The sequence below is a fragment of the Anser cygnoides genome, chromosome 7 (genome assembly GCF_040182565.1).
Source record: "Anser cygnoides isolate HZ-2024a breed goose chromosome 7, Taihu_goose_T2T_genome, whole genome shotgun sequence".
NCBI classification, from domain to species: domain Eukaryota; kingdom Metazoa; phylum Chordata; class Aves; order Anseriformes; family Anatidae; genus Anser; species Anser cygnoides.
This window is the reverse complement of record NC_089879.1, coordinates 15616511-15630441: the sequence shown is the minus strand read 5'-3', so window position 1 is coordinate 15630441 and position 13931 is coordinate 15616511. Positions and strand designations below refer to the sequence as shown.

General features: G+C 33.9%; 1 protein-coding gene across 6 annotated transcripts in view; it reads right to left on the bottom strand.

Annotated features, from left to right (window-relative positions):
- Positions 1 to 13931, bottom strand: part of ADGRA1 (adhesion G protein-coupled receptor A1) — a 281000-nt gene that overhangs the window by 94691 nt on the left and 172378 nt on the right. The window contains exon 2 of one of the 6 annotated variants that reach the window (XM_048060562.2): positions 8566 to 8648. The exons of the other annotated variants lie outside the window; for them this stretch is intronic. Coding sequence (XP_047916519.1) covers positions 8566 to 8625 — 60 coding nt within the window. The 5' untranslated portion in view covers positions 8626 to 8648. The remainder of the gene's footprint in view (positions 1 to 8565; positions 8649 to 13931) is intronic. 6 annotated transcript variants of the gene reach the window in all.

Sequence of the window (13931 nt, the reverse complement as noted above, 5' to 3'; positions counted from 1 at the left end):
AAACATGAAGACAGATTTAGCCTTTGAATGCCCTCAAAGTCCAGTGCTCTAGCTTTTCTAGCTGAGTTGTCATCAGTACAAAAAAGTATAAAAACATTTCTGACAGTTAAACACCAAACCCATGATCAACTTGATGTTTAAAACAGTTTATCCTAAGTCACAATTCTGTCTCATTCTCCAAGAAGAGAGCCCCTAATAATAATTCATTATAAGATATTCCCCTAGTCAAGATCGCACAGGAAATCCCAGAGCTGCAAAATGATGGAGTCTGGAAAAGTGTTCTGGGACACTATTTCTTCAGTCTAGTCCTCTTCTCACACTCTTCCCTAAGCATTTACTGTTAGCTACTGCCAGAGACTAAATAAAGAATTGATTAATCTTTAGTATGGGCTATTTGTATGTTCTTTATTCTTTACCAAAGTATCCTAGGTTCAGAATTGGTTTAGTTAATGATGATACTTACACAACCCAAATATCATATCTTTACAGAGGGGCCTTTGAAATGCAGGGGTTGTATCCTATATGAGGAAATGAGCAAAGGCCACATAGAAGACCTACCTCCTCCCATAGTATGTGTATAGCTCATGACTTCTAAAAACCTGCAGTGGAACAGGAGAAAATATTCTGTTGTGAAAGAGATGAGGCTGTTTCACATCGAGTTCCAGTGCAGAAAAACATGCCCAGACCACAGCTGTTGCTCTCAGGCATGTGTGTAGTTTACAGTGTTGTGGATTGTATTCAGTAAAGAATGTAGATGTAAAGTCATATCAAGTCATTTCCAAGGGAAATGCAGATATGGAAGCTATACGCAGAAAGTGCAAAGTAACTAACAGGTAGCTTTAATTTTGTGAAGATAATTAGTGGTGGTATATTCAAAATATGACAGTAAAGACAAATGTGTCTTACTTAGCTTTTTACTGACAACCTGTTACTACTTTTTCCTTCTAAAGATATAGGGAGACATGCCCCAGTCAATAATATTTGACACAGATTTTTAAAGTTCAGGAGAAAGTTCAACTTGTAGTAGCTACATGTCAAGCATGCATATGCCTGTACTTGACTTTCTCTGCCTGACTTCTGCAGCTCTTTCTTTGGGAGGCTTGATCAGTTTGAACCTTCAGTAAGATGGTAAATATAGTATGCATTTAAGTTCTAAACTGTTCACATAACTGACTGAAGGTCAAGACTATTAGGCTCGCTTCAGCTCACATCAATTATCCCCACCATTGAAGGTGATGTAACTACGATTCCAGATAATTAAGTCTGTAATATTGAGATACAGTGCTTAATAAGGCGCAACATGGGAGAATCAAGTCAACTCTGTCAATCTTTCTTGTAGTAATGTATTTTGTCATCTAAATAGTCCAACAGCCTAAGATTTGTAGATGCACATTCAGTTGCCTTTTACTAATCATAACAAGGCAAACTCCTGGGAACAGAAATTGCATTCTTTTTGTGGTAAAATATCCTTAAATTACATTCAATGGCATTGCAATAAATATATTTTAGTACTGAAAAAGCTAATGCTTATTTAACATTCTACAAATAATTTATCACCTGTAAAACAGAAAGCCAGAGAAATACCCTCCAAGCAACATCTAGTTACTAACTGTAAGTAAACAGGGAACTATCTATCCAGTCATTCCTAGCAGTCAGTGTTAATTTTCTCTGTCTTTGTATAGCTGTAGATAATTACATTCCTGTTAATTTACAGCTATGTTCTAATCCTTAATTTAAAACTCTACTGAGATTTTGATTTTAGCACCTGAACAAACATTTGACAATGCATGAAGTGGCAAAGGAATACTAGTAAACCTGAGATCTAAGTTTTGTCCAAGGGTAAACATTCACGGTAGAAAAGTAAGGAAAAATCCTAACTAAAGGAACATCACAACAATGACCCTGTTTTGAGGGTGGCTCATCATAAACCTGCCCATGCATGTGGTTATGTAGCCCTCCTCCATCTTCCTGGTCTCTGGTTGGAGGACAGAAGCTGGAAGTTGGAATTGTACAGAACACCATTTCTTCCTTTCTGGGAAGGCCTGGGAGAATTCCTGCATTTTTCTCCCTACCCCAAAGCTCAGGAATCAGCTGAGCCAACTAACAGAGTTGGAGGCAGACTGAAATCTGATTGAAATACATACTAGAGGTGAGCTGGACCACAATACTAGTCTCTGACATTTATGCCTGCCCAAAGTTTCAAAGTTGGTATAGACTGTGTTGTAGGTTATGGCTAAAGTTCTTTGAAATTGAAATGTGAACAGTTTAAATTAGGAATCAAACCCAGAATAAAACACAATTTAATATACAGCGTAAATGTAGTGATTGTCATTTCATCCTTTACAAATGAAACTTCCACTGGTGTAAACTGATAAACATCACCGAAAATATACATGAGATAAAGATCTAAAAATTTAGTTAAAGATTCTCAAAATCTACAAAGAAACAAGATCTTATACAGGGAATTCTACATACTCTATTGATCTCATTACAGAAAATGTTTTAATTTAAAATCCCTAGGGCAAGTGACCTTGGTTTTCATATATTTTTTTATGTGTCTGCAATAGTATTAATGTTAAATATTATTACTTCAGTAACTTCTAATTGACAAGGCAGGATTCCATGCTGTCTTACTCATTTGGGATGTTCTTTAGCTGATGCTTAACATGAAATAATAATTATATTTTAGACATAAATGTACTGCTGCAGTGGCACTCAAGTTAAAGTACAAGGATTGCAAAGCTCTTCTATCAGGCTTTCCATGACAAATTAACATTCAGCCCTTGCCACTAGCAGAGTGTCATTAATTATGCTTAGACAGCACAACAAAGTCAACAGGTGCTTGTAGAAAGGTCATGCAGAGGGCTTTATAAGGAACTAAAAAGCAATTGTTATGACAGAGCAAACCAACAATACAGACAGAAGAAAAATAGATTTCTTGAAAACCATTAATGTTGCTAAACAAGAATCACTTAGCCAGTAGCACCAAGAATATCTTGGGCTTTTAGATTAAAAGAAGTAATAAAAACAAAAATATAAGCACTAATGTGCCAAACTGATTCAGCTTGAGGAAGTAAAATATTTCATTAAAGAAGATGCAACTTTGTCTTCTTTAAATGGCTTTAACTACAATTTTATTTTATGCACAGAAGAAAGCTTTACACTATGTATAAATATAAAACATTTAATATAAATATAAATAGCAGTTTATAATTATTCGAATCTGAATATACTACATACAAAAGCAATGAGCAGCACACATCAGACAGAAATAAAAGAGGCCTACTTTGCTACTAAATTTCCTGCCAAAGATAAAATGATGAATTAACTTATCTGACAATGGGTTTTAAGAAAACATAAAACAGGCTTGATGAATATGGCTGTATTTGTATAGCCAGGATTGACTCTCCTCATCATAAGGTAGAAGAGACACCAGAGATATTATTAACATGGCTACATTATGCAACTGGAATTACTTGATAATCCTTCCTATTTTCACCTGCTTCACTTTATGGTAACAGATTACTCTTGCTCGAAGTCTCATGGCCATTGCAGAGACTTCTCTGATTTTCTTTTCCTAAAGACAGGGTAGCAGACTTAAATGACTTGGTCCCCTTTTAGAAGGTTTCCTTTTTCTAGTCCAGCTGTAGTTACAGAAATTGACTGTACTGAGCATAAAAAAAAAGAAACAAAAATAAGAATCTGCAGGACAAGAGAGTCTTCTGGACTGAACAACAGAAATGCATTAACTATCTGCCTGTCTTACAAACACAGTTTAAAGACAGGCTCCTTCTTACTCTTGAGCTCCTTCCTGTTCTGGCCATTTTCATGGGCAGTAAAATAGCCAGCCTGTTGTAAAACCAAAAGGCAACTTCTAATTTACATCCTATTAACAGTCAAATACTGGTAATGATGCAAAGTCAAAAAAAAATAATAATAAAATAAAAAATCTGTATCTTGGTATCTAAGCACTGATACTGAACAAATAACTACATCTTTGTAATAAAAGCTAAGCAGTACTTGGAATAGAACCAAAGCTGCTTTTTGGGGTTCCACTTTATTAGTTCTCCCTGTTTAGCAAGTACTAAAAACAGAGAAAAAGGGCCAAGAATTTTCTTTCTGCTGGTGACCCACACAAAGGACAATCCCTGTCCCCTCCACCTCTGACACTATGGGAGAGTATACATATCTACCCTGTGAATCAGCAGATCACCTTTATCTTAGTTAAAGGGGAGTGCCTCCTTGATTTTTTAAGGAATAAGACTGGCTATTACAACAGCACCAAGAGGTCCATAATGTGGATTACTAAATTTCTGACACCACTTCTACTTCTCATAAAAAGGAGTGTTTTAAAAGAAGAACTGAATATTCTTTAGAATTCTCCTCCTTTTTATAATGCTATAATACAGATTAACATACTTAAAATTGTGAGTCCGATGCCCTCCTCCAGGCAAACTATTTCTAAAATCATTAATATTAACATGTGAAATACCTTTGAGTTGATATTTCAGCACATAGTTCCATTTCTAAAAATGAAATATACTTGTCCTAGTTTAGATGAGTTTCTGAGTTTTAAAATAATAATAATAATAATAATAATAATAATAATAAATAAAGCAATATACCTTTCTTCAAGGTTCCTGGGACACCTGGGAGTGAAAAGCCTACAGACAGAACTGCAAGTCTACCACATGAAAAAGTACAGAGATCTTTAATAAAGATCCCTTATTCACTTGGAATCTAGTTCATTTTGTGGATCAACTTGTGACATAGGCCACAGCCATGGAAATCAAAGGAGCTGGGATGACAGAAAAAGGACTTGAGGAACAGATGATGTGATCCAAGATTCACATTATGTGGTAGTCTAAATACCTTTGCATGTGGTACAATACCATGTTGTAAAAGGATATTATTTAAAGCTTCCTATACCCTAAAACAAAAATGCAAGCAAACCACCACAGATACCTAGACACTTCACTTTCATCTATGTTAGCTCTTGGTTCTGGGCATTTAAAATAATCACTATGAAGTCACGATCCGTATAGATAAACACATTAATCTTTCATGACCATGTCAAACTTCAGTTTTTATGCACTGACCATGATCTCCAAAGTATTATTTTTAGTAAAGTATTATTATTTTTTAAACCAATAACAATAGTGACGTATATGTCATAAATGATCCATAAAACCATATTCAAGATTCCACTCTCTCACCAGAAACCTAAACGTCAACTAGTCCTGCCAGCAGAGCAAAAGATGTGCAAGTTTAATTGAATGTACACTGAATATTCAAATCCTACAGAAAGAGGTGAAAGATAACATCAGTGTTCATAAGTCAGTGTTTGTACACAGAGAAAGGGATTTGTAAGGACTATGACTATATAAACTACTTTTAAGCTGCTTATACATTACATCTCCTGTCTTTTGATAACATATGATCATTCTCATCATTCTTTCAAATTTCTGAAGCAGGAATTCTGGGAAAAAAAAAAATCACAACAGCCTTGTCTTAGCTTTAGTACCAGAGGAGTGGAGGGAAGAATAATGTTCTCTCTGCTTGATCATCTCTTTTAATCTTGACTGGAAAACACTTGAACCCCTTGAATTCTTAAGTCCATTCTCTTCAGATCAAACAGACTTCATCTTCTCAATTTTAAAAAAAAAAAATAAAAAGGGTGTGTGTGTGTATTGAGTGATAAATAACACTTATTTGTCTCTAAATAACTCTGGGAGGCTATCTGGTTAACCCTTGCATAGTGTTTTAATAATTTACGTACCATTGCACATTCACTTACTATGTATAATCACCATGAACATTACAGGCAGTTTGCCCACTGGCAAAATTCAATGATTCCTATGTTTAATGGAAGGTTAAATGAAAGCAAGAAAAATGCATAAACAGCTATTTGATATATGAGAATTTAAAATAAATTATAAAGACTTAGATTGCGACTCAATGACTTTTCCCCTCAATTATCTGATTTAATTTTAATTCACTTTTAAAGCACATTCTGCAAGAAAGGAAGCTCTTACTCCTGTGGGAGATAAGAGTAAAAGCAAAAATGGGACAGATTCTTGAAACATTAAAATTAATGATGTCTGAGAAATCATTATGGTTATAAACTTTGAGCCTGACAGTTTTAATTGAAGGCTCACAAAAATTGAGAAACAGTTAAATAAACTGAAAGACCAGATGGTCTCAACCTTTAGGGAATTAACTACAGACAAATAAGTTGGTAAACAGGAGTCAAAAGTCAGAAACTAAAGAAATTCTGGTGTTTTGAGAGGTCTGATTTCTGATTAAAGTCTTGAGAAGATCATTTCTCTAGAGAAAAACAAACAAACAAGCAAAAAACAAAAAACAAAAAACCAGCATTCCTGAATGCTATTTTTCTAAGAGCTTTTTCATCACATACATTAAAAAAGGTTTAGATTTGGTATCTCTGTAACCAAGATCAGATCCCGAAGATAGTTATTTTCATAAGAGGCATCAAGATTTACAAGTGCCAAAGAAAGAGGAAAATATTCTCCCTCTTTGGCCAGATTTTCTTGATAAATAATTCAAAACAATTAATGACCAGAGTGTCAAGTAAGGCGACAAACATTAAAGACTTAAATTAATTGCAATATTATTTCAATATTAATTTCATTAATACTTAATACTTAATTTCATTAAGTTCAGTAGCTACAGTGGAGGACAAGCTCAGGAATTATATTTAATTACTGCAAACTGCTTAGCCTTATAAGAGGAATTTGTACATTACCCTCCTATTTACCTGCCAGTTGGATTTTTAATAAAATCCAAACAAACAAACAAGCAAACAACAAGCAGCAAGCCTGTGTGAAGGATTATTTCTTAGTGGTTATGTTCTCACCACAAAAGTGAGCTATATTCTACTGAAATTCTTCAAATTGTATAATGCTATGGAAACAAGCTTAATGCAATAAAAATATAAGTTGTTTGGAAAAAAAGACAGTCACTGTTTTTTTTTATTAAAAAAAACAACAAACTTTTTTTCAATGTAGCTGAAAGTAATTTCAAATATTACCAGTTTTGATATTTTTATTTAATCTGAAAAGATATTAATTTGGCATTAATTTAAATTTCGTATGCCAGTGCACTTTGTCCTTTAAAACGCTATTTCTAGAGACCATAACTACAATTAAAAATAGGGCTTTCAGAGTGTAAGCAGCTATTCTTGCAAATTGCTGCCTTAACAAGGGAACAGAAGTTCAGGAAAGAATTTGTCTCTTTCCCTGTCTGCTAGAAATTTAATTATTCAGGAATTTTCACATTTTTAATATCAGACTGAATCTAGCTAATAGCAGAAACCAAACATCTTAATCACCTAGCCTGTTCAACCTATGTTCCATGTAAAATCACTTACATGTTTTCCTTACATGTATTTATTTAATTCTCACTTGTTTATTTGTCCACACAGAACTAAAACATTACCCCAATTAGATCTGGCAACCATACCGCCACTCTTGTCAGAAAAACAAAAACAAAAAACAAGGATTAAAAAGATTTGAAAAAAAAAACAAAAAAAAAACCACCATTTCAGTCTTTAGGTCAGAATTCAAGCATTTTAGTGACAGTGGTGGGAAATGTATAATATCTAGGAGCTTGTCCATAGGCTCTGTCAGTTGTTCTTTACATATGCAAATGATTTCAGTTTCTATTACTTTGTGACAAACATTTCTGCAGTTGAAATGTAACAACACAAAACTTCAATTTCTTTCAAATAGTAGCACAGATGATTACAGGCAAACAGAATTCCTTTCAAGTCATTCTAATCTGAGAAAATTATGGGAGACTGGAAAAATTCAACTACAGTTTGATGATTAAAAGTAGAGAGCAATTCAGTTCAGAGGTTTCAGGCAGGTCACTAATGATAGAACATGCATCAGTGACTCATCAAAAATCAGCCATTTTTACCAAATATAGACTCATCACAATACTCTGATGACATAATTTTCAGTAATAAAAATCAACAACATTTACCCAGTTTTGCTTCTAAATGATAGAGACGGAAAAAAATTCCCTTTAGTACATTCTTCCATTTCTACTGAAAGGCAAGCAACCAACCTGTGTATTAAAACTTTGGTTTGTTAAATAGAACGGTGGAAGAAGAGTCAGTTACTATTAAAGTCTGTCACTCAGTTTCACCAGGAAGAGATTAGGATAACAAATTCTGCTATCTGCTATACATACAATCATATTGCCTGGACTCTTCTACCCCTCCCCTCTCTTCCCCAAAATGCTGTGCAACACCTTGAAATTCACAAAATTTCATAAGCGAGGAAGATGACTTCTGGTCAGTGGAATACAGGGTAAGAAAGGGAGTCTGAGAGGAGATTCATCAGTCTCCTCCATAATACTTTGAGTTAACAGCACGAACAAACCAAGAAACAGTGGAAGAGTAAGAATTTCTGCTACTTCTATAGAGCTAAAGAAGTGTGGAAAGAAGTTGCCTTTTGAACGAAGCTATTCTATAATGTGGCTTTGCGAGCAGCAAGAAGAGTCAGTCAAAAAACAAAATTAAAGCATTGGAAGACTCACCCCAGTGATGGCCTTAGAAGTGTTACAAAGGTGGCACACGAGCCCAAATGGGTTCACCATCAAGAAAGATTATCTACACCGTTCTGGAAGACATTAAACATCAAAATGAAAGTAGCCAATTGTTTATTTCAAAACTGGTGAAAAATCTGACCTGTTAGCAAGTAGGATAGATAATACTGAAATTCAACCACGAAAGGAAGAGAACAGACTGAAACTAATGAATGAGTGTCCATGACAAAACAAACTAACCAAACAACAAAAAATACACCAAACCACCATCCACAACCTAAGCCCTGTCAAAAAGGCTAAGATTATATTTTAAAAGCCTGGAATTAAGCTTTGATGAAGTTAGGGTAAATGAAATTAGAGTAAACGTTTATTCTGTAATTTATTCCATTGGCCAAAAGCAGATGATCCAGAAGATCTAGAGTACTTCAGCACTTCTTTCTCCTTCCTAAAATAAGGTCTTCTATACTGAAAAGGAATGCAATGTCACTAGTGAGGTCACTGGAGTTCAGTATTAGAACCACAAGGCACAAAACTAATAAGGTTTAGGAATAGACTTTTCTCCAAGAATCAGTCTTGTGCACACATATATATGTACATATGTTCTGTAATAAAAATCTAAATCATACTACAAATGTAGATTGTTTTCACTAGATTGTTTTCACTGCTTTCCCCTGTTCAGTATACCCGTAGGCAGACAAAAGCTTTACGCCATTTTCAGTCCATGCATCCCTCATTTTCACTAGTAACATCTACAAATTTTTTTCTCGTAGAGGGAGACTAAACCTCTCTTTTTGACAAGCACATAGATGCTGCCATGAGATGCTAAGAAAAAAATTGCATCTGAACTTAAACATTAAAAAAAAAAAAAAAAGTCCCCCAAAGTTATGTCACTTTATGGTGCTTTCAGACCATCAAATATATTTTGATAAAAGGGACTACTTATTTATTTTCTTTTCCAATGGCTTTTAAGACAGAGGTTGAAAATTTTATATCTTCAAGCAGATAAGACAAGTAACTGCTGGTTCATCTTTTCCTTATCCTGGTGTGTTTCTTATGACTTCTTGATTTAGTATGATAAACCACGAAGCATTAGAAAGGAAAAGTGTGTTTTGAGCTTTCCAAAAGACAAGGAAGTAATCTTAAAGTGTGGAAGAAAGAGCAGCAGTAAAATTTCCTGTTCTCTGAGATTGCAAGCTGCTCACCCTCTGAAAGTAGGTAGGGCTTACTATAATTTTTATTGGGCAAACATTTCTCATCAAAACTATGCTAACTGCAACAAAAAGGAAGATATTTATATCAAGATAGGTTTTTCTTTTTGTTTGTTTGTTGTTTTTTTTTTTTCTGAGAACGGACTTCAATTTCACTTGCACAGCCATTATTTGCCACTTTTGAAACTAGCACTTCCAATGTACCATTCATAGGCTAACAACTATAAGCATGTTTTAATACTTTCAGCTCCTATTTTCTGTTAGTATAGGTTAATTTTCCTGTAAGTCTTGAAAGCAGCCATCTGACACCAGTCAGGTGTCATATACATCTTAGATGTATATGATTTCATAAAAATGCCTGCTCACACAGGATTTTTACTACAGGAAAGCAGATACTTCTAGAAACAAAACGCAGTGATAAATATCACACTGCTTATAAAACTGGATATCTAAGGCTTAGATTTTTTTTCTGATAATAATTAATAATATTGAGACTTTGAGAGGTTATATCTTACTATGTAACAAGATTTTGTCCATCACTTGGCCTTACTGATATTAAATCTCTTTGATCCTGATAATGTCATCACAAAATGCATCAGCACACCAAGTAAATGATTATTCTAGCCTCTTCACCTAAGTTTGATCTATTGAACGTTTCAGAAAAAGAAGAAAAAGTCAGGCCAGTAGTTCTAACAAGATTAATGATGCAACAGAGCTCTATTTTCTACATCCTGCGGTGGTAAGTGAAGCAGAAAGCACCAGCATAGAGTTATTGTTTGCTCTCCATGCTATTGTCAACAATGTAAACAAACCAAGAGCAAGCACTAGTGGACACACCTTCCTTAATCTCAGTCCTTCCAAGAAAAGGATTTGTGATTTATAGTGTTGGTAGTGAGTCATTTTCCCCCGCACATTAGCACTAATCAGAAAAATAAAAGGTTTAGTATTTCTCTTTGGCTGACTCACATGAACATCTAGCAATTGAAAGTTATTAGTCTGATATGAACTAACCTTTGTCAGAGAAAAGCAGAAAGATAAGCAAATACTGATTAAAATCATTTACCACAACTATACTGTGAATCCTTGTACACATTGGTTAATTCTTGTTAGCAAGTTTGGGGGGCTTTTAGGATAATTTTCTAGTAAATTCATTGCACAGTAAATGCACTGTGAATGCATTTTTGTCCCACTGTTAAAATAATGCATTTATTTTGATTGATTTGAATATTTAATACTGAAGTATGCTGTTATTAAAAAAACATTATATAATGAATAAAGTTTCATCCATCTTCTATTATTTTACTATTAATAGTTTTTGTAACTTGGGCATTTAGGAAAGTTAATAGAGCATTTGCTGAGATATTTTTGCATGCTTTATATTGCACGTGATTAAATACAAAAAAAAAAATTGCTGAGTAAAAAGATTCTAGAGCAAATCCAATAATACAAAAGCTTTTAGCTCAGTCTGTAATATGGATCATTTTTACCTATTATCTGATTGTGTTGTTATTGAGATGATCACCAAGGAGTCCGTCTAATGATCATTCAATGAATTTATTTAACTTGGAAGAAAATAATTAGTGTTTTCAAAACAAAAATACAATAGAAATGCAAACACAAACAGGTGAATACTTCACACATGAATGATAGGGAAAAGGAGTAGTGGTTTTAAAGTAAAAGAGAGATTCAGATTAGATATTAGGAAGAAATTCTTTACTATGAGGGTGGTGAAGCACTGGAACAGGTTGCCCAGAGAAGTTGCAGGTGCCCTAAGCCTAGAAGTGATAGAGCCAGGTTGGACAGGGCTTTGGGCAGGCTGGTCTAGTGGAAGGTGTCCCTGCCTGTGGCAGGGAGGTTGGAACTGGATGGTCTTTGAGGTCCCCTCCAACCCAAATCATTCTACGGTTTTGTGAATTGATGGCTGCTTTTTAAATATTTTAATATATATACCCTTTAATATATAAGGGTAATATTTTGACTGGCTTTCCAAATTTGCTGCAAAGATTTCAATAAAATTTAAAGAATTTACTATAGCTGTGCCATTTCAAAATCTTATGTTATTACTTTCTTGGTAGTACTTTTGAAAGATCATGGAAAGAAGGAATAGAGCTTCCCTAAATGAGAACTGATGAAAGATATAAAGGATAAAGTTCACAACAGTTTTCTTTGGTCATTAGAATTTTGGTCTGTCAAAATTTCATGATGCTTGCTTTTTTTTTTTTTTTTTGGTAAATAAACTAATGTGAAAGCTAATTTGACATAATTTGATGTTGTTAATCTCATTTCATTTTTAAATTATTTTATTTCTCAAATAGACTTTTTGTATTTTTCCTACTTCTCGAAGTTCTCCCAGAACATCTGAAACCCCTACTTTCTATGCAGTAGAGTCCTTCCTGTGAAATTCACGTTAGCTGTAATTATTACTGGTATACAAAAACATGAATTCATATTTTAACTCATAATACTAGCCATGCATGATTAATCACAATACTGAGACCACAGGTCACTCTTTATATAAATTTGCTGGAGCAGCATCAGTAAAAACCTCCAACTATTTTGTTAGAAGGAGATAATACCATGCTTCTCTCAAAGAATTATTTAATCCTCTGGGCTTGAAAAAACAGGATGACACCCTATTCCCCTGAAAACACCGGGAATCTTTCCTATTCATTAAAAGACAGGTTTTAACCTGAAACTATTTTCAGTCTCTTTCTGAGACTATTTTCAGTCTTGTTAAACAATGCTTAATTTTTTGACAGAGCATTATTTTATAACATAGACAGCTAATAAAATCCTCCTCGTCCCACCCCAAAAATGATGCATGTTACTTGTCAAGAAAAATTAGGTAGTATCTCCATTTCTCCAAGTTTACCATATATTTACCAGAGGTAAAATGGACTCATCCTCTTGAAGCAGGAAATTTCCCTTGTGTCCTCTAAGCAGCAGTAGTTTTTATCTCAGCAATCTGTTTTCAAAGCTCTTGACAAAACCAGTTAAAACTTACACCTTCGCATATTTTACATGCATTAGCAAGTGCGTGTACAATTTTAAAAGCAGACATACATTGCTTAGTAGAATGCTAATAAAGATATTGCTGCGTTCAGAACTAATTTGATTCTTCCACTCAAAGTTACAGTTCACTCCTTGTAATACCTGATTTGTATGCCGCCGACATTTTTAAAGTTTTGTCAGTAATCTTATATTGACCTTTGTCAGTATGTCCTGTTGGGTAACCTGCGAAATGGAACTTATGACAAGATTTTTTGTTCATAACAATATAAATTATGTTTTACATTGTATTAAAACAAAGAAAAAAGCAGTATTGATACTAAGTATTATGTAGGCTTCCTGAATTCCCGTTTTTTTCTTTTGTTGATTTGGTTTTGTTTGTTTTTTTGAAAATCAAGATCAGAAGCACCAGACAGCATGATGTTTTATTTTCTTTGAGGCTAAGCAAGCACGTAATACAAAGAAAAATGTCAAACTGCTTTTTTCTTCCATCCAGACATCATTTTAATTTGCCAAGTACAATGGTGATATACAGTCTGCCTACTATTTTGTATAGTATTACATTTGTATTTTATTTTGCTCAGACTCATAAGAATAATATTCAAATCAACAAAACTTATTGAAAAAACTCAACAAAAGTTTTTACATTTTTCATTGTCTAAAATTCCCACTAGAATATTTCACATTTTAAGTAAAAATCCCACATTCATAACAATTTCGATCTTGGATGGTTAAAACAATCTTTTTTTTTTTTTTTTTGTTACCAAAAATATAGCTCCTTCCAGACTTCTTTTTTGTATTTCAAAAAAAAAAAATCAGGTAAAAACACAGACTTTTCAATTACTTCTCTGCATAAGGCAAAACCACATAATGCCAGAGTATCTGAACAGATCACATTCTGTCTCTATATGGTTGTAAATCAACTTTCTAACTTTTTTTTTTTTTTTTTTTAAATTACACATTTCCACTTCCATGGTGTAGTATTCAACTCTTACCAGGACTATCTGTATCAATAAGGTTCCTGCCTATTAGAGAATGGTAGTCATCTTATCTGCAGAGCAGAAGCATCATAAGCGTTTGAAGGGCAAGATATGCCTGACAGTGTCTTTTGCCAATAAAAGAGATAGGAAGAAATTCAAA